Source organism: Mobula hypostoma, chromosome 1 (assembly GCF_963921235.1).
Source record: "Mobula hypostoma chromosome 1, sMobHyp1.1, whole genome shotgun sequence".
In the NCBI taxonomy this organism is placed as follows: domain Eukaryota; kingdom Metazoa; phylum Chordata; class Chondrichthyes; order Myliobatiformes; family Myliobatidae; genus Mobula; species Mobula hypostoma.
The window spans coordinates 92124103-92149667 of NC_086097.1; the positions used below are offsets into that span (position 1 = coordinate 92124103).

The window sequence follows — 25565 nt, forward strand, 5'->3', positions numbered from 1 at the left end:
GGGGGGGAAGGAACCCAAAGTCCCACATTCAATGATTCAGAAACAGCTTCTCCCACCACAATCAGATTTCTGAATGGTCTGTGAACACTACCATGTTACATTTCTTGCACTACTATATTTGTCTCTTATACTTGTTGCTATTCTGTGTTCTTGCACTGTACTTCCGCGGTAGAACAGCACCTTTCACGCCATACAAGACAGTGAAAGTAAACCTGATTCTGATCTGTAGTAGACTGCCTGAGTGGATGAAAGTAGCTCAGTACATTCACACAAAATTGATGAGTAAAATGGAAAGGCGAGGAGGAAAGGACAGGTTGGAGTGAATCTCAATGGACGGCAGTAAGATAGGCTTAATGGTGATTCTCCACAGCTGTAGCGTCACCCACCTCAGCAAGGAGATGTTCCTCCTGGGTACCTCCCTGAGTTCGTTGAGTGATGCCACCTTGCCCGCAAAGCAGTAGTTCGGGTTGTAATCCGTCATGATGGTTGAAGTCCTGATCTTGCTCAGCTTGTACTCCGAGCTCTGCAGCTTCACCCTCACCGCCGCCAGCCTGTTGTTCTTACGATAGTGAACTGCCGTGGAAACAACAGAACGATTGATCAGGGTGCTGCCTCATACCCTGCCACGGTGCCATGCCCACCAAGCAGTTCACACAGGCTGACTGTAGGCGCACACTTATACGCGCGACACATGCAAATATATAGATCCACAGACTAGACAAGGGTTGCAGTTTGTAACACTCCAGTGGCAGCCATTCTGGGCTTGTATCCATGCTTTATGCCATAGGTGTTCTGCATTACAACAGTAACTCCACTTCAGAAATATTTCACTGGCTGCAAGCACTCTTGGATGTCCAGGGGGTACTGAAGGTTGGCACAAATCCTTTTTGTTCTCCCTTGCAACACAAAGAGAAACAAATCCCTGTGTACTTAAGAACCAGTCAGGAGGTTATGTTGCAACTTTATAAGGCTTTGGTTAGGCCACATCTGGAATGTTGCATACAGTACTGATTGCCCCACTACTGGAAGGATGTTAAGGCTCTGAAGAGGGTGGAGAAGAGGTTTACCAGGACACTGCCTGGCTTAGAGGGCATGTGCTATCACCAGAGGCTGGATAGACTTGGGTTGCTTTCTGTGGAGCACCAGATGATGAAGGGAGATCTGATAGAAGTTTATAAGATTATGAGAGGCATAGATGGAGTGGACAGAGTGTATCTGTCTCCCAGGGTTGAAATACCAGAGGACATGCAATAAAGGTGAGAGGGAGTAGGCTCAAGGGGGGTGTTATTTACCTAGAGAGTCGTAGATGCCCGGAATGCACTGCCTGGTATGGTGGTAGAGACAAATACATTACCAGACTTCTAAGAAATATTTGGATAGGCACATGAATGTAAGGAAGATGGAAGGATATGGACATGGTGTAGGCAGGAGGGAGTAGTGTTTCGGTGTTTTTGATTTGCTTTTTAGCTGGTTTGGCACAACATCGTGGGCCGAATGGCCTGTTCCTGTGCTGTACTCTTAAATGTCCTAACTATAATAATGAGAAACCTCTCACATCAGCCCATCAGAACTGGTCGCTGAGCTTAAGTTGGCTCATTGATGGTACCTTGCCTCTGATTTAGAACATTGTACGCATTTACTCCTCCATCACAAGAGAACCAGTTACTGTAATCTTGCAGTTTATGGAGCTCTTCCTTGTATGTTGCATTGCCTTTGAGACACAGTGAATATATTTAAAATGCACTTCGAGATGTGAAGTGCTTTGAGATAGTCAGTGTGAATAGTCCTGTACAAATGCAAACTCATTTCCATTCATTTTCTAAGTGTTCTGTAACCATATTAGTCTTAATTTTTTACTGATGATCAATTTATGCTTTTGCTAAATGGATATCTTAAGTTAAGCCAAAATTAGTTAAGATAAGGAATGTACAAACAAGAGTTACTGATGCAAGAATAGGCAAATTTGGCTCCTCTGACATTCAGAAAGGTCATGAATGATAATTTCCCTCATTACCACTTCTCTGCCCTAAGCCCATATCCATTGGTTACCTTAATATCCAAAATTCATTGATTTCCATCTTGGATATCTGTCCAGCCCCGTAAGAATGGACATCGAGATCAGCATTTATTACATGAAACTCTCGAGAGCATAGGCCCTGTTTGCTAACGCAAGCTGGGACTCAGTTGTTGATTCTACTGATTTTAAAATGTAATTTCCAATAGAAACCCATCAAATTTCTTTTGAAACCTCTCAACCTTGTTTCCACTTGACTTAGGGTAGCAGTTGAAATTAGAGGACAGAAAGCCAGGCATGACTCGTAATGAGGAACTGCAATATTTGGAAAAAGGAGAGAACGTCATCGTGTGCTACCCAAGAGGAGAGAGGTAACGGTGACTGGCAAATGGATGTCTTCTGAATTCTCTACTATACAACATTTTAGAAACCAACTACTCTCATTTTTTGAGCAACACACTTTATCAAAGTTGCTGGTGAAGGCAGCAGGCCAGGCAGCATCTCTAGGAAGAGGTACAGTCGACGTTTCGGGCTGAGACCCTTCGTCTCATTTTTTGATATAGAGGGGAGCACTCAGCCTTCTCGGCTGGGTCTCAACATCTCCTGTTAGTACCATTTGCCCATTAATTTCCGGTTTTTTCCTGTCTATCCCACTCTGGCTCTCCTTCACTAGAGGGAACATACAGTGGCCAGTGGACACTGTCATATCACTGGAATTAAACTCTCACAGTCACAGACATAACACACCAACTCTCTAAAGGCATCAGCTGATTTTACTGTAAAATAACACGTGATGAGTGTTAAGCACCATTTTATCACAACAGGAATTGGGATGAAATATTGGGAGCATCTCTCCTTCACGGAGTGCCTGCCCCCTCAAGCCATGTACTGGACTCTCCTCATTGGGCACACTTTCAAAACCCCATCCCATGCTGAACCTCATGACTGTGGGTGGGTCGTGGCCCTTATATAAAATGAGATTTCTGCAGTTTCTCTGTTGCGCTCTATTCAATTAAACATCTTTAAAGTGAGGTGATCACAATCATCCTTATGGTTTCCCGAGTACCCAAATGCCTCATTGCCCGCACATTTGTGGGCTAACTTTTCCTGTCAGTAATATACTTCAACAATCATGGTTACTTTCCCTGCAGAAACTGACAAGGACAGGAGAAAGGGTTGGTGTGTTTTGATTGAAAAGGAAAGCTTCACAAGGAGGCAGCCACAGAGTTGTTTCAATCACTGACACACACTGTCCCACCGTGGGGGCCCCAACTTATTTGGTCAATTAGCACCAGAGAGATTGGTGTGGCCCCTTGAGCTTCCTCTGTCAAGCGATTCTTCCTTGAACCTGAAGCAATGCATTTAACTATGCCAGACTTTGCAATTTTAGCGAGCACCTTTCCTGCCCAGTCGCACCAAAGAAGGTGACTCATAAAATAATAGAAATTTTATGACACAGCTGATGACATCTTGGCCAGTCTTGACCATGTTGATGAAAAATGGTGCTTCTTCAAACACTAACAATTTAGCTCTTGAAGTACCCATTCAGGTACACTTTAAATGTGACAAGGGCAGCGCATGAAAGAGCAGTTTTAGTCCGTGGCTAACCTATATGACAGATACATTTGTATGTCTTTAATAATCAGACCAGAAAAATCAATTGACATAGGCTTGAATGCTTAACTCAAAGACTTTGGTATTGTGTTGCCCTTAATGTTAAAATATACTAGCTGCTTTTTCTCTTGAACGGTTCTGATTTTATTCCTCTCACTCTTGGCTCCCCCTGCAGGTGAAGTAGTTTCTCTCAGTATTCACCGTTGCATTGTCTTTTCAGGATCTTCAGTCACATTCATGTCACCTTCCCTTCTCCCATTCTTCAGGGAATACAAGGCTAATGATACTGAGGTCCATGCTAGGACGTGCTGGGAAACAACATCAGTGATGTCACCTGGGGTCATCGGGTGTTTCAGGTCTTTCAACATCAGACACCCTTGCCCAAGCGACCTAGCCAGGTTGATCAGGTCCCAGCTTGTGTCCCAGCAGCAATGATCTGCCGGTCACACCTCGAGCCATAGACAGCTGGAGGCTCACTCAGAAGCTTTTGGTTCTTTTCTTTGTAGCCCCTGTAATGCCAAGGAAATGTATCCTGCACACAAATTGAAAGCTGGTGATATTAACGGCAGGTGTCCCAAAGCTCCAAGGTTAAAATGAAATGGGATTTCTGCAAGCTGGGCAATTGTAATAACTTTCTCGAAGCAGGACCATAAGAGCCAAGATATTTCCTCTATCTTAGTCCCAGTATTCCAGCCACTCCTGTGATGGCTACTACTTCCCTACTGGTGATGAGTTCCTGCCTGTATGGATTTTATGCTCCCAGGCCAAGCATATACACATCACTCATAGGAAAACAGACATTTTGGAAACCCTCTGCAAAGGTTAATGACATAGTTTGGGCAGAGTATTTAGTGCAACTCTGAAAGATCAACCCTCTTATTCAGACAAGATTAAACTAAGGTCCTCTCAGCTCTTCCTGGTGAACGATCCCAATACTTGTTTTAAAGTAAGGACACTCTTCTTAATGTCCAGACCAATAGTTATCACTCATAGAACAGCTACAGTAAATGGAAAGGCAGCATTATATTGTTGAATGGCAAATCTTGTTGTGCTGAAGTTGATAGTCATGATTTCTCCGTAAAACCATCACTATACTTTAAAAAATGTACTTTACTCACTTCAAAAAGATGTGAAAAGTCATAAGGTCAACAAGGTGATATGAACCATGACATTCATATATCGCTGTGCTAACATCCTGAACAAAAATGTTGCAATAGATTATGAAAAGATAAACCTTTTTTTAAACCTGCCAGCAGATAACATTTAACCTCAAGAGGCCTTGTCCTTCCTTCTGTGCTCTATTACTTTTAATTGACAAGTAGTCTTCTAATTTCAAAAGTAGGCAAAGGAAATTCAAACTATTCCGTTCTAAAAAGGGACAGTAAAGCAGGTAACCGCTGATGCATTCATCTCTCACAAGTTGTGGATAAACTTGGAGTTTAGTTGAAATTAGAGAATATTTAGAAAAGTATGGGAAAATTAGAATCGACCTACCTAAATTCACTAAAGACAGATTGTGCTTAGCAAATTCAACAATGCTCCTTTAATAAAAACAAACTGGTGATAAGGTTAATTACTAATAACAAGGAGACCATTTAGTCCATTGTGTTCATACTGGCTCCCCACAGTTAGCTGCATTCTTTCCATTTCTCAAATTCCTTTTTCTCAGTGACCAGCTTTATTCTCTCTCTCACCGCTCAGCAACTCCCCCGTGATCTTCTGCTTGCTACTTGCTTACACCAGGGACTAGTTAACCCACCAAAACACACAAAATGCTGGAGGAATTCAGCAGGCCAGGCAGCATCTATGGAAAAAGTACAGTCGACGTTTCAGGCCGAAACCCTTCGGCAGGACGGGTTTACCCACCTTCAAGTCTTCGGGTTGTGGGAGAAAATGAATGCATCTGGTGGAGACCCTACGTGATCACAGGGACAACGCGAAAATGCCACAGAGACAGGGTCATGAATCAGGATCAAACCCAGGTGCAAGTCAGTAGCACTAACCACTGCGCCACTACGCTCTCAGTGAAACATATATCTACAGATATTTGTGGTTTATACAGAACAAACAGCATGAAAGAGGTCCCCACGGGCTTTACTAAACAATATGCATTTTTACAGGGCATTTAACATAATATAGGGTGTCAACAATATACAGTATTTGATCTGCACTTAATAGGATAGTGAGGCCTAAAGGAGCAGCAGGGAGTTGAGGGCATTGGAGGAGAATATTTTGTGGAGCTGAGTTCCAGAGTTTAGAATAAAACTAATTAATAAAATTAGAGTTTAATTAAAATGAAATGAATTAGCTGAAGACTACTTTATAATTGTTCTGGATGCCAAAGTTAGTGTGTCTGAGGCTCTGTAAGGCAGAACTGTAGAAGTGAGATAACGGAAGGACTTACAGAGAAAGTTGAGAATTTTTAACCCTTCATAACATTTATTTTCCCAGTACTTCCCCATTGGCTGGAATCTTTCAAGAACCTTTGGTGATAGATTGCTTCCAAGTTTCCTTCTGTAAGATTGTAGCATGGCGCAAGCTCAAAGCAACTGACACCGGAGCTTATTGAGTTTCCAGTGGGTCGCTTTGAAAGTCTGCCTGATTCGATTCCTGCTGAAGCTACTTCACACTGACTCTGTTGGACTTACCATCTGTGTTGAAACAGCTACTGAGCAGCAGTGGACCTCTGACATGGTGTTTAAAAAATAAGATGTTGTTTACGATTTGGAGTCAGAGTCAGAGAAAAGTACAGCACTGAAACAGGTCCTTCGGCCCCTCTAGTCCATGCCAAATCCATTTCAATTGCCTACTCCCAACCACCTGCACCAGGACCATAATCCTCCATACCCCTACTATCCATGTACCTATCCAAGCTTCTCTTAAACATTGAAATTGAGCTTGCATGGACCACTTGTGCTGGCAGCTCATTCCACACTCACACGACTCTCTGAGTGAATAGGTTTCCCTTCGTGTTCCCCTCAAACTTTGCTACAAAATGGTAAGGTGGGTTAATTGTTTCTCTTTTACTTCAATTGAGAACTTCCTCCTAATCATGTTCTTTTACATTGCAACTATAACTGCACTCCAGAAGTACTTCACTAGGAGCTTTGAAATGTTCTGAAGCTCTGAAAGACACCATAAAAACATATGACAGTCTTGTTTCTTCCTTTAGAAGATGAAGTATTTTTCTTGCGCTTAGGTCAGGATATTCCTCATATTCATTGATCAGCAGAACCTTAAAGTTTACAGTTTATAACTTCAAGGGTATACCCCTTTTTAGTCAGTGTTAGGCAATTGAAAGGCTATTTTCTGTGAAGTACAATGCAATGCCAACCATTTCTGGGTCAGTCCAGCAGTTTGACCTGGTACAGTGGCCCAGTAATCTAGCAGGTAGAGCTAATACTCCAGAGATCCGGGTTCAAATCCCACAACTGCAGCAAAAGGAGGAATTGGGAAATAAAACACATACATATAGCTTGTTTCAATTATGACGTTACAGGAATCCATCAGCTTCACTAGTTGTGCTTCAGGGAAATAAATTTGCTCTTCTTACCTGATCTGGCCTGAGCAGGATTCTGACCACCAGTGTGGTTGATTCTTATTTTCCCTTGGAAAATGACTCCGCAATTAAAGGGCATTTAAAGATACTCAATAAGTGTTGGCTTTGCCAATGATTCCCAGCTCTGAAAAATGAATAAATTAACAAGAACTGGAAAAGAGTCACTCCAATGATCTAATCTCTGATATGATTTCAGCATGGGGGTGTTAAGGATGCCATCACTCAGTCCAAACCCCCTGTAGGAGGGTTGCAGGGACAGTTGGATCCTGAGGGAGCCCATCATCGGGTACTTCCATCATGATCAGAGCTTTCCAGCGCAGTACCCGACCAGAACACCCGCCAGGCAAGTTGGCAACTTGCTGCAGCCCAGTTCCCACTGTCACATTTTCAATGCCAATAATGTGCAACACCAAGTCTGTTATCCCCAATGTCCAAACACCTTCAGTTTGCTGTGTGGGACAGGATAACATTGGTCCCTGCTTCCATGCTCATGAGTTAGTATGCATTAGAATTTTGAAGCAGATATCTCCTATTCCAAAAGCAACTTCTTTGCACAGTGGTGAGATAATTACCTCATCATTGTGGACAAGCTGTCCCATGGTATCGCCTTGAAACTTATTCTGTAGGAAATCTATAGTCCCCCAGATGTCCATCTCTGGTTCAACTGTGCAAGTTCAAACTCTGGGAGACCTTCCATAATCCTCTTCACCCGTCCTAACCCTTCCTTAAGAGGCTCGGGTTTATATTTGGACCTAATCTCAACTCTCTCCATCTCCAGCATTTACCAAGTAGGCTTAATGTACAATGAGACGTGGTGAAAGACATTGGTAGAGAAATATTTACTGTAATTGCATGAATAGATGTTTAAAGCCACTGCAAGCTCCAGCTACTGCAAAATTAGAAAAAGAGACTGTTGTAATGTTGCATAGGGATATAATTATAGTCCCATGTTTATTGCAGTTAAATAGATGGTTTGGTCACTGAGTGGAAAGCTGGGAAATGCAAATTTTTGTGTGTTTTCCTTTCTAAAAGAACAATATACCCCAATGAATCTACTGCTACAATTATATCTTCTACCTGTGATTCATCGGATCATCTTGCCATAGATTATGGTGTAGTTATCTCAGTGACAAAAGTACCATTAATTAATGAAGAGTCTAAATATTCTGTTCACATAACTTTGTGCATCTGGGATTTAAATAGATTAGAGGCTTAGTCTTGTTATTCCTAAAAGAATGGCAGACTTGTATGGACATTGAGTAAATACCCTTTGTACACGTTATTAATGAAATTTCCCCTTCAATCAAAGGGAATCAGAGCTGCTGTCTTTATCCAGACACAGCTATGTCAGGGGTTCCCACCCTGTGGTCCACTGACACCTCGGTTAATGGTAGGGGTCATAAATGGCATAAAAAAAGATTGGGAACCCCTGGCCTGTGCGAATTTAGGGTTATATATATTGAATTATTACTTCTTAATGTTTGGAATTTTGTTTTAAATGTACTTGGGTATGAATGTAGGAGGCATACTGCATTTAGTAAGTCTACAGATGACAGCCATTGATACTACTGCAGATGACAAGGAAGGTTGTCTAAAGCTGCAGTAAGACATAGATCAGATGGAAAGTTGAACCAAGCTTTAGCACATGGAATTTAATCCCAACAAGTGCAAAGTGATGCACTTTGGAAAGTCAAGAAAGGACAGGGCAAAGTAAATGGCAGGGTGTTGACGATCAGTTGAACATTGGGGTTTAAGTCAATAGTTCCCTGAAAGTAATGACACAATAGATAGGGTGGAGGAGAGGGCATGTGGTTCAACTTTACAACACACTGGTTAAATTGCTCTTGGGGGATGGGGGGTGGGATTGTGTGCAGTTCTGGATATGACACAACACAAGTGATGTATTTGAGCTGGTGAAAACGCAAAGGACATTCACCAGGATGTTATCTGAATTGGAGGACTGTAGTTATGGTGAGAAACTGGATAGGCTGGACCTGCCTTCTGAGGAGCGAAGAACAGTGAGGAATGACATATCAGAGATATAAAGTTATAAGAGACAGATAAGGCAGATGGGCCGAATTATTTGTCCACAGCAGGGGCATCAAAACAAGGGAATTGATGCAAGGTGAGAGGAAGGAGTTTTAAAGGGTATTTGAGAGGAAAGGATTTTTTTTTATCTACAGAGAGTGGTTGATATCTAGAACATGCTGCTGGAGGAGCTGATGGAGTCAGACACAATCACTACATTTAAGAGACATTTAGACAAGCACTTAAATCAGCAACGCATCAGGGGTTTGATGAGGGCAGGTAGGATTCCAGTAGATCGGCATGGATGTAATAGGCTGAGGGGCCCCAACCTGTGCATGTAACTCGACCCTATCATGGTTCCACTTAATATTTCCCTCTTTCTTGCACCTTGCTAAGGGCACTTCTAGCTTTTGAGGAATTTAGATGAATATCAACTTTTGTGCCTATAGGTATATTGGCAAGTAAACTATTTGGTGCAGCTTGACCCTACATATATTTTACCTGATATCCATATACAATGTCAGGACTTAGGAGTTGTTGGCAAGACAGGCATTTATTGCACAGCCCCAAATGTCAATACAAAAACAATGGTGACTTAGTTTGTTCCTAAACTGCTGAAGTTTGCATATTGCAAATAGGCTACAATTCCGTTAGGTAAGACCTTTCAGGGCTTTGAATTGGAGTCAATGGAAAAACAGTGATAAGTGTTCAGATAATCTAGTATGACACTTGGAATGTGGCTGGCCTTCCTAAAGACCTGCTGTCTTTCTCCTATTAAATTACTGAGGTTACATTTGGGAGGTGCAACCAACAATGCCTCAGAGTAGCTATTGGTTGACATAAGCAGCCATGAAGCAGTGGAGGAAGGGGGACATTTAGATTGGTGAACGAGGTAGCAATTAAGTAGATATTGCCCTTGGTGCTGAGCTAAAGTATGGTGGAGCTGCACTCAACCAAGTAAATGGTATTACCAAAATGATAGAGGGAGAGGTAAAAGAGCTTCGCAAACATACAGCCAACTCGAACAATCTTAGGTCAACCCAAATGGTTTATGGCTGATTAGGATGTTAAATATAATTTGGAAGTCTAATATAAGAAATATGTCAGCAAATTTGAACAAAGTAAGATACCATTATTAGCAATGAAATAAGTGCCTGTATATTGCTCGATGCAGTTAAAGAATAATATCAGGACTGGACAATGAAAGAATTTCTCTACCCTTTAAAAAACATCATGTGATCTATGACGTTCACTAAAAAGGCAGACTTCAAGTTAATAATAATTTTAAAACCGAGCAGCACTCCCTCATCACAGCACAAAATTGTTAATGTCAGTCGCAGGACTTGAACCCTCAATACCCTAACTGAGGTGGTAAAAATGTTACCCTCAGAGGTGGCAGTACTGTAATAGAGCAGCATCTGTAGGAGGAGGGAAGAGGGAGGCTGTTACATTTGTATTTTCCTCTGCTCCATAGCTGGCAAAATCAATTGTTAAATTGACTCTTCAAAGACCAGCAATTCAAACTGGTGTTGGCTTCAAACTTTTCTAACTGATCCAGTGTGGGGAACTCAAATGACGGAAAACTTATTAGGGTGTTCAGGAAGAGCACTTGTCTCACGTACCCCAAACACTGACAGCCAAGAGGTGCTTGCGTTCGTAAAATATCCAGGAGAGTGAGGTCAGCCAATACCAATGAAACCAGACAAAAGCAGCAATTGCAATGAGAGAGAAAATTACAATCATTTCTTTGAAATCTTCTTACCTGATCTCCATGGAGACTGTCTTTCTAGGATGGATCTCCCTACCAGATCTTCATACCAGATCTCCTTAACATGATGTGGGAATAGTTTGTTCTCTTAAAAACAAATCTCAGTGTTGGAGACCTACTTCTAACTTCAAAGGGTGTGGAGTTCATTGACTGCTCATTTCACAAACTGCTGAATATATTCTATTTGTTGATATAACAGAATTACAATTCTCAAGATCACTTCTCGATTAAAAGTTATAAGTGTTTTTATTTGATTTCTGTTTGATATATGGAAAGTGTTTGCTTCCTAACAGCCTTTCAATCCAGTAATTTTTCTTGGAGCCATAATCTTTCGTCACGGAATCTTTTAAAGATCAAAACCAAATTAGATAAAATATCAGGAAAAAAAATCTAGTGGCACAGTGATATAGCAAGAACAGATTCTGCCTCAAAGTTCCAGCAGCCTGGGCTTGATTCCAAACTCTGGTGTTGTCTGTGTGGAGGTGGCACTCTCTTTCTGTGATCTCATGGGTTTCTCCAAGGACCTCTGGTTTCCTCCCATGTTCCAGATTAATTAGTTACTCTACTTTGCCTGTCGTGTGTGGGTGGAAGAAGAATCAGGGAGGAATTTATGGGCATATGTGTGTGAAAATACTTTACAAGGAAATTTGTGGGGAAATGGGCAATACTCATAAAATGCTGGAGTCCTGTTGAAGGGCCTTGGCCCAAAATGTCAACTATTTATTCTCCTCCATAGATACTGCCTGATGTACTGAGCTCCTCCAACACTTAAACAACAGGAATTCTGCAGATGCTGGAAATTCAAGCAACATACATCAAAGTTGCTGGTGAACGCAGCAGGCCAAGCAGCATCTATAGGAAGAGGCGCAGTCGACGTTTCAGGCCGAGACCCTTCGTCAGGACTAACTGAAGGAAGAGTGAGTAAGGGATTTGAAAGCTGGAGGGGGAGGGGGAGATGCAAAATGATAGGAGAAGACAGGAGGGGGAGGGATGGAGCCGAGAACTGGACAGGTGATAGGCAAAAGGGGATACGAGAGGATCATGGGACAGGAGGTCTGGGAAGAAAGACAAGGGGGGGGTGATCCAGAGGATGGGCAGGGGGTATATTCAGAGGGACAGAGGGAGAAAAAGGAGAGTGAGAGAAAGAATGTGTGCATAAAAATGAGTAACAGCTGGGGTACGAGGGAGAGGTGGGGCCTAGCGGAAGTTAGAGAAGTCAATGTTCATGCCATCAGGTTGGAGGCTACCCAGACGGAATATAAGGTGTTGTTCCTCCAACCTGAGTGTGGCTTCATCTTTACAGTAGAGGAGGCCGTGGATAGACATATCAGAATGGGAATGGGATGTGGAATTAAAATGTGTGTTGAACAGGATTTACAGCATCTGTAGACTGTCTGTGGGAGATAGGATTGATGGCAGTGCTTTGTGAGCTGCCAATGACTTGATGGCCTGAATGGCCTCCTAATATGTCATATGCAAGTATGAAACCATACAAGTGAAAATTATCAGTTCTAGGAAAACTGGGACAAGGGTAGATTAATCTGGCTGGATGGCCCTCAGAGACCACCGCTCTGGGAATACTGGGACGCTTGTAATAAACCAGCTTATCTAACACTGCAGCAAACCTGGAAAACAGTCACAATAATCCTCTGAATACAGGGAGGAGCCTATAAGGCATGTCCTCTGGGAATATCATGGTCAACACGAGGATAGCCGACTGACAATTACACCGGGAATTCTGTGGCCCCACCCCCACCCAACAGAGTTCCCTCATCCTGCGACCAAGTCATAACCACGACATCAGACGTACACTGTCTGCTAGTCCAGCTTACAGCTTGCCAGAGGAAATAGGAATAGAATGCACATATCTCATTCAGGGAGCGGTACCTCAGAGAGCCGGAGCCCATCATTAAGGAACCCCACCACCCAGGACATGCCCTCTTTTCATTGCTACCATCAGGAAGGAGGTACAGAAGCCTGAAGACACTCACTCAACGATTCAGGAACAGCTTCTTCTCCTCTGCCAGTTAATTTCTGAATAGATATTGAACCCACGAACACTACCTCACTACGTTTTTATTTTCTATTCTTTTGCACTACTTAATTTAACTACTTAATACATACTTACTGTAATTCAGTTTTCATTTTTCTCTCTATCATGCATTGCATTGTACCGCTGCTGCAAAGTTAACAAATTTCACGATATATGCCAATGATATTAAACACGATTCTAATGGACAAAATGAACCTAGCTGACGCTGAGCCCACTTTTAGCAGGTACGTACGTCCAAAGACATTTTCATTATAAACTTCCCGTGCTACACCAGTTCAAATCCAAAGTGATGTAGTCACCCAAAGCATTCGGACACTGGACTCAAGCTTGAAGTGGAAGTTTGGAGCACAACTTGTGGAGTGGTATTGTACATCCCAAAGTGATCCTGTAAATTATAGTTCTGTTATATCAATCAGCAAATAGAAGCATTTAATAGATGTAAACTAATTCACCCAGCTTATCGGGGGGGGGGGGAGCATTGGCATCAAGTTTGAAGTCTAGGCAGGAACTTGTTTATTAGTCAATTTGTCCTTCCTTGAGATATCACTGAGCATCATGACAATCCAAAGGAAATTTAGATGGTGGGATACCAGTTTCACTAGTTCCACTGTATTCTATTAAATTTCTGCTTACAGTTCAGATTTGAATTCATGTTTGTCATCTTCCCCAAAGACTTGTCTTGATTGCACAATGATGCAGTCCTGCAGCACACCCCAGGTAGTCTGAAACCAGCTGACTTTCCAAAGACAAGAACAATCTAATGTAAAGCAAGCTGGAGCAATGGTCAGATGTGCAGACTCAGGCCTCGATATCTCATCCACGAAAATTGATCTGTCTTCAAGTGAGGCAGAGGCCAAGTGGCCCCATTTCATCTCAGACTTTTGGGTTTCAAGAAACACAGGACAGAAGCGTTGAAAGAGAAAGTTGGGGTTGTTAATCCACTGGGACACCATACCAATCAGTCTTTAGCATCTACGATGGGAATCGCATATGTGTTGACATCTGGATCTGAAGGGGTTGGACTGAACTGCAAGATTTTTCATGGCCAAATGGATCACCAATACTCCAGTGGAGGGCCACCATGGAACTGCAAGTTTATTGAGAGTTAATGCCTTCACAGCAAGTTGGACAGAAAATTGCGGCAAAAGATTACGAAGTCTTTATCCAGCCAAGTGCAAAAAGCAGCAACACCATCAACCTTCTCTGACCCCCAAGAAAGCACCTTACTGACTACAGTACTGTGCAAGGGTCTTAGGCACATACAGTATACATAGCCAGGATGCCCAAAACCTTTGCATAGTACCGTGTATTGGTTAAAGTAGGAAGGTGGTTGGGTAGCAGCAATAGGAGTATTTAGCTTTGTATTACCTCAGTAGTATTAAGTGTTATTTGGTCACTGGAAAGGCATTATATACAGTAATGTGCAAAAGTCTTCAGCGCCCATATATATGCCTAGGATTTTGAGCACAGTACTGTATCTCCCATTAGATCTGATGAGGGTGCTTCTTGAATTAAAATGGCATGACTCAAAGGTGGAACTAAATCCCCAGCATTTCAATTTTAGCCTCACTTATTAAATTCCTGTTCTTTCCTTGTCTGACTCACTGAAGCTAATAAATCAATCCTTGGCCTTCCAATCAATCCGATAAAAGGTGACCCCTCAGATCAAAGCTATGCACCTAACATGAAACATCAGAGCCTCTTTCCTGCAGGTCACAAGAAGAAAAAAAAGGAAAGATTGAGCCAATGCCCACATTACTGGTGCGATATCAAAAAAATCCAGTTCTCACACCAAAAACTGACAGGATAGCTTTTTGGACATCCAAAATGAGGACCTAAAGCCTGTTTAAAGATCTTTAGCATTCAGGGAAATGAAGCTATAATGTTGCCCAGTTAGTATGCCTAAAGGAGCAGCTTGAAGCTGCACCATTAAGGTCAAATGTTGACACCATACTTACCCGAATATGGGGTTTGAGAGGAGCAGAGATATTCAAGGTGGGTTGCTTTGAACTTGACCCATTCCCTTCTCAAGCTGAAGCCCACAAGCACATTTCCCCACTCATTGCAGCTTAGTACTGGTACATTAGCACTTAAATAATTGCACCAGACACAAGGAACATTTTCTAGTGAGCCTTTATTTGCCTCTTCTGATAGACACAGTGCACACTTGACAACGTATCATAGGCTCTGCAGAATAAAATGTCTAAAGCCAGCTAAATTAAGTTCAGATTTACAAATTGTGGAGCCATAGTTCAAACAGGCCAAAGAATTGGTATTGATTGCTAAAGATCATTACCTTGGTTAGAAACTTAAGGAATTAATTAGTCAAGATAAAATCAACTGAATCCTTTGTTTTATTGAGGTGGACAGAAGTTTTAATTGATTGTTAAAGGTTCTGATATCAAAACACCAGTGAGGTTGTTAAAGACATAATAGTGATGGAAAAGATAAGAATGGTGATGGCAGAGTGTCACTGTGGTGATGTCAAAGGCAGTAGTGATGGTGTCAAGGACAATCATGATGATATAAATGGCAATTGTGATGATGTCAAAGACACGGCAACAGTATTAACAGTGATATGGTACTGTCACATTATGGCGTGATAACACTCCATAATGGCAGATCACGATAAAGCCATCAGCTGAAGCAATTGAGTCTAAAATATTTGCTGCTCTGTGCTTAGTCAACTAATACTGAGAGAACGATTGGTTTTTACATTCTCAAATGTTTAAATCTCACCACTGAGGTACAGTATAGCTTAAATAGATGATCAGTTAGCATTTAATAAATGGTGAGATGAGAGCAATATGAAGGATTATGAGAGGATTAATGGTTAAATATCATATCACCTTAGTATTTCCCATTGTATACAAATGAGGCCATTTGGGCATTTAGACTATCACATCTAGCCTGGATCAATGAATGAGCTTCCCAAATAGCCCCACCTTTGCTTCTTCCCTAGGATTTATTTTTAATCCTTTACTACATCAATTCCCTTTTGACAGATACCGTGTTAACAAATGCCCAATTAGCTCAGTTGTACAGTAATTTGGAGTCGTTGAACTCCAAGACTCAAGCACATGGTCAAAGACAATACTTCAGTGGAGCTCTGAGTTATTAAAGATCCCATCTACCTGTTCCTGTGGTTCAGACTTATCCTCAAAGCTCTTCCTCGATTACTTGAGGAATATTTTGCACATGGAAAGGACTAGGTTAGTTCATTTCTTTCCTCTTACTATTCAAACATTGATTCTTAACAATACTTAATAATACTTGGTACTTAAGCAGGAATAAAGTGCAGCTTCTAACAATATCCATAAAGCTCAGGCAGTCTGGCTACAGCGGGGTACATAGACTAGTTTCCATTAATACTTGAAATAATATTATAATATATTGAAGATTAGAACAACAACTTGCATTTTAGTGTATTTTGAATATCAAAACTGTTCCTAGGCACTTCACAGGAGCATTAATAAGTAAAATTACGCTAAGTCCTCAAAAAAAGAGAGGTGGCCAGATTTTCAAGAGCACATTTAAGAGGGTGGGGAGACATAAAAAGTTTATGGAGGAAATTTTGGAGCTTAGGTAGGATCAAGGCAACCATTGGCATGCCTGTCAGTGATGAGATGATTAAACTTGGGAATACCCCAAAAAGGAGCATTGGGATGAAGGATTGCAGAACTGGAAAAGATGACAGAAAGTAGTAGAGTGAACATGAAGGGAGTTGAAATCCAGATTCTGAAGGGGAAACACAAAGTTCCTGGGTTAGCTGAACTGTTAGCAGGTACTGGAATTCAATGAGTCTTGTAAAAATTGAGTATAATTTATGTTTTTCTTGTGAATGCTGCTGATATGATACTATGCACCTGTTTTTAATGCACTTGTACATACACGTACTTGTGCATATGACAACAAATTTGACTTTGACTCTGAGCTCATGCGGCAAAGAGGATGGGAGGCTGGACATTGGACCGTTGGAACAGTCTACAGATAACAGAGTTATAAGTTGAGTTGCTGAAGAGGGGTGGAAACAGGCACTGTTCTGGAGGTGAAAAGCATCTTAATGAAGAAGATAGGGAATTAGAGACTGAACCTGGCACTGCACAGTTGTAAGTGAATGATTATGGAGCCAGTAGTTGGCAAATATGATGTTTAGAACTCTAGAAATCATACAATCATTGAACATTTATGATACATATGGAGGCTGTTCAGTCCATTTTGTCTGCTCCAAGCAAAAGAGGAATTGTCAATTCCAATCCCACCTCCCAATTTTATGGTGTTGGCCCTACAGGTCTTACTCTTCAAGTGCTGGTTAACTAAGCCGAAGATTTCAGCCTCTTATTCCCCCCACTTCCCTCTAATCCACTCATTCCTTCAAATTGATGGTCCTTAGTTTGAGTTTCCATCCTATTCAAGCAACACACATCAAAGTTGCTGGTGAACGCAGCAGGCCAGGCAGCATCTCTAGGAAGAGGTACAGTCGACGTTTCAGGCCGAGACCCTTCGTCAGGACTAACTGAAGGAAGAGTTAGTAAGAGATTTGAAAGTGGGAGGGGGAGGGGGAGATCCGAAGTGATAAGAGAAGACAGGAGGGGGAGGGATGGAGCCAAGAGCTGGACGGTTGATTGGCAAAAGGGATATGAGAGGATCATGGGACAGGAGGCCCAGCATCTACAGATTTCCTCGTGTTTGCGTTCCATCCTATTCATTCTATTTTAGATCTCTATGAATTAGAATAGCTCAAATTTAGTGTCCCCTTAGCCTTCTCTGTGGGAAGTTAAGCCAATGTTAAAAGCTTCAGTTACTCCTAGGATCTGGCTGTAGAGAATTCCAACTCAGCCATTTCTGTGTCTGATGAATCAAGAGGAGAGGCAGTGGTAGTTCAAGCTGTTAAGAGCAGGCTGACGACAAATGAAGAATAGAAAGAAGGTAACATAGAAGAGCAAAGAATAGCCATAACACATGTTTCTCTGCCTACAAATAGATAACTTGGAATAAAAGAACCAGTCAATCAAGGCTGGTCCCTACAGCTGAGTAATGATATGGTAGAAGAACATAGAACAGTCAAGACAAAGTTGCAGATGGCTCTGATAGAATGGGAGAGATGAGCTACTCCAGTCAGTCACATCTGTCAACCATAAACATAGCAAGCCTTCATCTGTACTAGAATGCACTTTCCATCTTCAGCTGGCTGAACTCCACCATATCTACGGCACTAGGTTACCAAAGGATCCACTTAAAAACTTGTTGCATTGAGCAACCTGGATCAAGCAACGCGCACAAAATGCTGGGGGAACTCAGCAGGCCAGGCAGCATCTATGGGGGAGAAAAAAGTACAGTCGACATTTCGGGCCAAAACCCTTCAGCAGGACTGGCCCTTCCTGAGTCCTGCTGAAGGGCCTCGGCCCGAAGCGTTGAGTGTACTTTTTTCTCCCCCATAGATGCTGCCTGGCCTGCTGGGTTCCTGCAGCATTTTGTGCGTGTTGCTCAGATTTCCAGCATCTGCAGATTTTCTCTTGTCTGCATCAAGCGTGCATGATTGCACTTGTCACTCATGTCTTACTGAAGTTATTTCATAAGAACATAGAAAATTCAGATAGCTCTCTCAGGTCCAAATTATGCTAGCTATCAGCATCCATATTACCTGCTCAGAATTGCTAGAAATGAGTTATCTTGGTTCACAGTCCTGTTTCTGATAAGTTTGCAACCTGCTTCTTAAGATGTTATTTTGATATTCATTACAAACTGTATAGCTGATACAAACAGCTACTAATGCACACTGACACAAAAGTGTGGAACGCAATGCTATACAGTGCCTATGAAATGTATGCAATCCCCTTGGAAGTTTTCATGTTTTGTTTTACAACATCGAATCAGTGGATTTAATCTGGCTTTTTTTGACACAGATCAACACAAAAAGGCTCTTTCATGTCAAAGTGAAAACTTCTCTACAAAGTGATCTAAATTAATTACAAATATAAAACATAAAATAAGTGATTGCATAAATATTCACATCCCTTTAATATGACATACCAAATCATCACAGGTGCAGCCAATTGGTTTTAGAAGTCCCATAATTAGTCAAATGGAGATCACCTGCGTGCAGTCAAGGTGATTCAACTGACTGTGGTAAAAATACACCTGATCTGGAAGGTCCAACTGCTGGTGAGTCAGTATCCTGGCAAAAACTATGCCTTGAAGACAAAAGAACACTTCAAACAACTCCACAAAAAGTTTATTGAAAAACACAAGTCAGGAGATGGATACAAGAAAATTTCCAAGTCACTGAATATCCCTTTGAGTACAGTCAAGTCAGTCAAAAAGAATTGGAAAGGATATGGCACAGCTTTAAATCTGCCAAGAGCAGGCCATCCTCAAAAACTGAGTGACCTTGCAAGAAGAGGACTAGTGAGGGAAGCCACTAACAGGCCCATGACAACTCTGGAGCAGTGGCTGAGATGAGAGAAACTGCACACACAACAACTGTTGCCTGGGTGCTTCACCAGTCACAGCTTTAAGGGAAAGTGGCAAAGAGAAAGACACTGTTGAAAAAAAACACATGAAATCTTGGCTAGAATTTGTCAGAAGGTATGTGGGAGACCCAAGTCCGCTAGAAGGAGGTTCTGTGGTCCAATGAAACCAAAATTGAGCTTTCTGGCCATCAGACTAAACACTATGTTTGGTGTAAGCCAAAAACACCACACATCATCAGAAACACACCATCCCTGCTGTGAAGCATGGTGATGGCTGCATTATGCTGTGGGGATGCTTCACTGCAGCAGGCCCTAGAAGGCTTGTGAAGGTAGAGAGTAAAATGAATGCAGCAAAATACAGGGAAATCCTGAAGGAAAACCTGATGCAGTCTGCAAGAGAACTGCGATGTCTGAGAAGATTTGTTTTCTAGCAAGACAATAACCCCAAGCATAAAGCCAAAGTTACACAGGAATGGCTTAAAACCAGAATCCAGACCTCAATCCAACAGAGAATTTGTGGCTGGACTTGAAAAGGGCCGTTCACTCATGATTCCCATGCAATCTGACAGCGTTTGAGCAGTTTTGTAAATGGGGAAAAATTGCAGTACCAGATGTACAAAGCTGATAGAGACCTATCCACACAGACTCAAGGCTGTAATTGCTGCCAATGGTAAATAGTTAAGCAATCAATTATTTTGTGTTTTATATTTGTAATTAATTTAGATCGCTTTGTAGAGATTTGTTCTCATTTTGACACGAAAGTCTTTTTCTATTCATCAGTATCAAAAATACCCCTAATTAAATCCACTGTGATTCAATATTGTAAAACAATAAAACATGAAAACTTCCCAGGGAAAACAATTTAAGCTATTCTACACCAAAGTATCCATTTATGTAGCTATCCAATGTTTAGATCAAAGAATGGGAAGAATTCCAGTCTGACCTCTGTTAAGAAAGTGTGGTGATGTCACAGCTGGGGGATGAGAAAAGACCTACATATCATCACCACCCACTTTGTGAACAGACACACCCTGTCTACAGAAACAATAGAGAGACACAAGATCAAGTCAGATGGACAAGGACAGTTAGGTGCTTGTAGAGAGGAGCAGCAGAGACAACACAATAGGAGAATCCAGTCCAAACCTCAGATGGCTAACAGGTGTATCACCAGGGCTTTAATAATTTAGAGTAATGATACAGGAAAGCAAGAAGAGAGAGACTTGCATTCATCATAGCTATAGGATGCCTCAGGGTATTTTGCACCCTTTGTCACATATTTGAATTATATTTGTAATACAGGAAGGACTATATTGAACTGTATATTTAGTGCCAAGTAGAGAATACACTGGATTTCCTGGTGTGATAGAGGTGAATTTGCCAGTCTGAGATTACAAGAATCTTCATCCTCAAAAACCTAAGAATGAAACCCAAACTAAAAATTATAAGCATGCAGTCTTGAACTCTAATCAATGAGGCTGAATACAAATCCTTTCAGAATAGAGTCACAACTAAAACTAACGCATTTGGACAGGTGACAGATACAAATAACCCAAAGCTCTGCTTTACAAGAGGTACAAGCTTGTGGCTCTTTACGTTGTTATAGACATGTGAGTTCAAAGTGATACAAGAACGAATATTCTGCGGCAACTCTGTACTTAACCAATACAAAAATTATATAAATAGCAACATGAAGCAAAAAAAAAATGACGAATCAGAATCAAATATCCAAAGAATGGAATGCAAAGTAGAGGGTTAGACCACAAGAACACAGAAGTAGAATTAGGGCCACTTCACCCATCAAGTCAGCTTGCTATTCCATCATGGCTGATTTATTATCTCTTTCAACCCCATTCTCCTGTCATTTTTCTAGCTTTTCAGTAATGAAGGGAAGTCCTGATGCATCTGAATTTAATCAGGAAGTAGGTGAGCTGTGCAGACCAGGCAAGTCTCATCTTCCATTTTGTTCTGTGCCAAACTTATGTGTGTCATGCATTGGAGGAGCAATAGTTGAAGCTCATGAAGTTAAGGGGTGGAAAGTGACCATGGTCCATTTTGTATTGGAATGTAAACATTGTAATGGAGAAGGAGATTGGACTCAGACCCCGTCTGGTGCCTCACCTTCTCACTTTGGAATAGCTGGCTGCAACTTGCTTTACCATTTTCATGGGCTGTGGGCAGTTGTGGATTGTTTTTTGGAAACATTCGATGAACACATCAATCACAAGTCAACGTGGGTAGGAGAGGGTGGTGAAAATTACTGGGAAAAGGAAGAAATAAATACCAGCTCTAGGAACCATATCAGGAAGATTACGCAAGATTTATAACTGAAATGATGTGGTATGAAATTCAGTGGCACCCATTAGATACAGTAGGAATTGGTATGGTAGAAGAACCACCATTGCTTATGTGTGACTGATAATATACCCAACTGGTAACTGTATTTCCCAACGTCTTGAAAGAATAAAGAGCTTTATCCTAGGTTGCTAATGACAGAGATAGTTGACCTAGAGAATTGTGTAGATGGGAGGAAGAGGTTACACAGAAGCCTTGAAAGAACAAGTGAATTGGGGAAGCAGATAGACTTTAATGTGATGCATTGTAGAATCAGCCACACTGGACCTAATAACATTGGTCAGCAGAGTTTCGAAATAACGAGAACTACGGAAGAGCAGAAACCTGGATGTCTAATTCTAAAGTTGATGGCCTTGTGTAAAAAAAACACAATACGTTTATGCCACGAGCACTAGGATATAAGCAAAGGAGGATAATCTTCAAAACATAGCTGGGCTAGGAAGGATGCTGTCTGACTAGTGAATACGTGGAACTCTCACACCCCCTCCCCACCCAAAGATAAATACATTTTCTTTCAAAATCAAGGATGATATATTTATGTTGGGGAAGTATACAGCAATATTGAATAAAGACTGTTGGATGGAATTAAGATACTGATGAGCACGATCTAATTCTACATGGTACAATGTACCTGGGGCCTTGAACAGCCTTCTCCTATCTCCACACCCTACAGTGAATCAAGTACTCTACAGGTTAATTATAGGACATTTATGATTTTATGGAATAGATATAAAACATTTTAAATGGCAAAGTAAGATTATTGCTTTAAAATAATTGAAACAATTATAATCAAAGGCAAAATTTGTGAAAGATAAAATTGAAGTGACAACAACATGTTGAGATTTACATAAAGAGTGCTGAATGTTTATAACAATCTGCCAGGTAGGGCAAGAATGAGCAAAGAAGTGACGTGTAATCATGCAGGTGGACACAAAGAGAAATACAGGAGACTGGAGGGACAACTGGAATTGCCCTTTTTCTTGTCATCCTACCGTGGGTCAGCCGCAGAATTCTCAGGCATCGTCATCCCTCTGCTGATTGACCTGGTTCGCCAGTGCCAGTACATTATCACACCCAAGTCCCCTCAATGTGTCTACATCTTCCTTAAAATGCTCCAGTGTCTAGGACCTCTGCACTCCTCCAACTGTGACCTCTTATCCACTGGTAACACTGCCTTAAGTTGTCTAGAGACCTACTTCTGGCATCACTTGATTAAATCTCTGCTGCCCTTGGCCTCTTTCTTTTGATATTCTCCTTCTATGGCTAAATATTTGGTTAACTCTATCCTGACTGCCTGCTTAGATCTCCCTTCTTTACCACTTCCCTTTTAACTAATTCATTGACCAAGTGTAACATTCTATCCATGCTGTCCTTTGGCCTTAACAGTCACTTACTTACAGAAACTGATTGCACTGTTTCAACAGGAAACCTTCAGGCACAAGTGTCCCCTTAGGGAGCAGGGCATGGGCAGGGTCTGATACTTGATTCTGATTGGCTGGATCTGAATTGCCCATTCCTGATTGGTTAGCTTGAATTGTTCTGATTGGTTGATTTTTAGGCCAAACCTCATCAGGAATCTTCAAAGCTAGAGTAGAGATAGGTCCAGTCTGGCATCACACATTCCTAAAGAGGGTTTGGCCTAAAATAAATTGGCCAATCAGAACAAGGCCAATTTAAACTAACCAATCAAGAGTAGGCAATTCAGATCCCCCACTCAGGATTGAATATTAAACCCTGCCCACTCAAGAAGACATATAAGGAGGTGTCTCTCAGGGGATTTATCATTTGATTAACTTGTGCCTGAGGAAGATAGTTGGGTTTACTGTTGAAATAATGCAATCAGAGTTAAGTATTGCCTATGGATAGATTTGATAACCAGTCACAGGGCTTCTGTAGTCAGTCAAGTGTAATGTTACCTCTCCTAAATCGTCCTCCTTTGTCCCAGTAATGTTTACCTGACATACTCCTGTAAAGATTCCTGGGATACTTCAGTGTGTTAAAGGTGCTTTATAAAGCAAGTTGTTGTCCTACTTTCTGCTGTGCTGATATTCTGCAGACCTTGAGAAGAACAGGCCAGGTTTGTCAAAATTAAGTAACCAATCCTGGTGCCAATAAAAATGTTTGCCCAGTCATCCTATCTACATAACAAGCACAGAACAGTGCCTTAGGCAAATCTGCACAACACAGATATTTACACTAATACAACTTGCAATATTGACTAAGTTTCTTTCAGGTATGAGGGGCATACAGAGGCAGTAAAACTGTGGTTAGATGTTTTCAATGAAGTATTAAGGTTGCACCATGAGGCACGATTGGGAAAAAAAAGCAGTTATGGACAGGAATTTAAACAACAACAAAAAAGTCCTCCTGAGCTTATAGCTTGTGAAATGTTGGTTGAGAAGGGAGCTGTGCAGTACAAAGTTTAATGAAATTCTTACTGAGAGCAAGTCCAGCACAGGTTAGAACTACTCCAGTAACAATGGTGGACGTAACCACGGCAATTATTAGGGAGGAAGGAAGATGGCCTTCTGGAATGATGCCTCCAGGAACTGTAGACAAAGAAACAAAAAGCAATTAAGACCTTAATTCACTTACGCCCAAAGGTTCATTCTCAATGCTTTCATGCACAACAGCTCCTGATTATAGTATTAGAGACTGTTGATTGATCAGAGGAACAAAACCAAAAAACACCAGGCCAACAGTTTAACAAATGTATCCCATCCCCAGAGTTGACCTACAAAGCATTCTCCTCAAGACACTACCCAAGGTGCCCAGGAGAGAAACGTCTGAGTCAGTGTGCTCCACCGGAGTGCCTGGGGTGGGGTGGTGTGACATCCAAGCTGGAGTTGGTGCTGCCCCCCAGTGTTTGCTTGGCAGAAGACAAGCTGTGTTGTATTCAACTGCAGACTGCTGCAACATTCCTGGACTCAGGGTCTTGGACTGCATTCTTTGTGACTGTATTTTACAGATATCTTGTAGGTACTTGCTATCCTATATGTTCTTGCTATCTTGTGTGCTCCATGTGTCTTGTGCAGTGTATGACTGTTGGTCTTGTGTTTTGCACCACGGTCCCGGAGTTATGGTGTTTCATTTGGCTGTATTCAAGGGCATTCATGTATGGTTGAAAGACAATTAAACTTAAACTTTCAGGTGCAACTTCAGGGAGGACAGCAGGTCAATCTACTGCCAAGCCAGAGGCAGGATCAGCTGGTCACAGGGGAAGAGAGGCTATTTGGTAGAAAGATGAGAGCCTGGGTCATAAAAAGGCAGGAATCTTCTACGAGGGTTTGGGAGTAAACCTTGCTTTAAAAACCTAGTGTAGGGTTTCAGCCTTAATGATTAATTCCTTTCCTCTCTCAAATGCTGCTTGATCCACTGAGTCCAGATGACAATATCTGTTGTCTTTTCAGGTCGTCTCAGTAGCCAGCAGTTGGTGGGGTGGGGGGTGGAATTTAATGGTCAGGAAAGTGAATTTAGTAGTCATGGTGGTAGATTTCGAAGCTGTATGATTGGTAGTTGGAGGTACTATAGGTGCAGGGTGATCGTCACGTGGTTTGGGAGGCAGACCAATCTGTGGTTGAGCAAGGGTAGGAGGTTGGGTGGTGGGTGCAGATCACTCTGGAGGAGGACATTCTCCAGGTGGGCAAGGAGATGGTGGAGCTGAGGGCCCAAAAGAGAATTAACCACCTTAAAAATACACCCAA

General features: G+C 41.7%; 1 protein-coding gene across 5 annotated transcripts in view; it reads right to left on the reverse strand.

The window, feature by feature from the left end:
* ltk (leukocyte receptor tyrosine kinase) overlaps positions 1–25565 on the reverse strand; it is a 252845-nt gene that overhangs the window by 39797 nt on the left and 187483 nt on the right. For all 5 annotated transcript variants that reach the window (XM_063052657.1, XM_063052650.1, XM_063052662.1 and 2 more), the window contains 2 exons: positions 24300–24410; positions 387–573 (listed from right to left, as the gene is read on the reverse strand). In XM_063052657.1, the coding sequence (XP_062908727.1) occupies positions 387–573; positions 24300–24410 (298 nt within the window). The remainder of the gene's footprint in view (positions 1–386; positions 574–24299; positions 24411–25565) is intronic.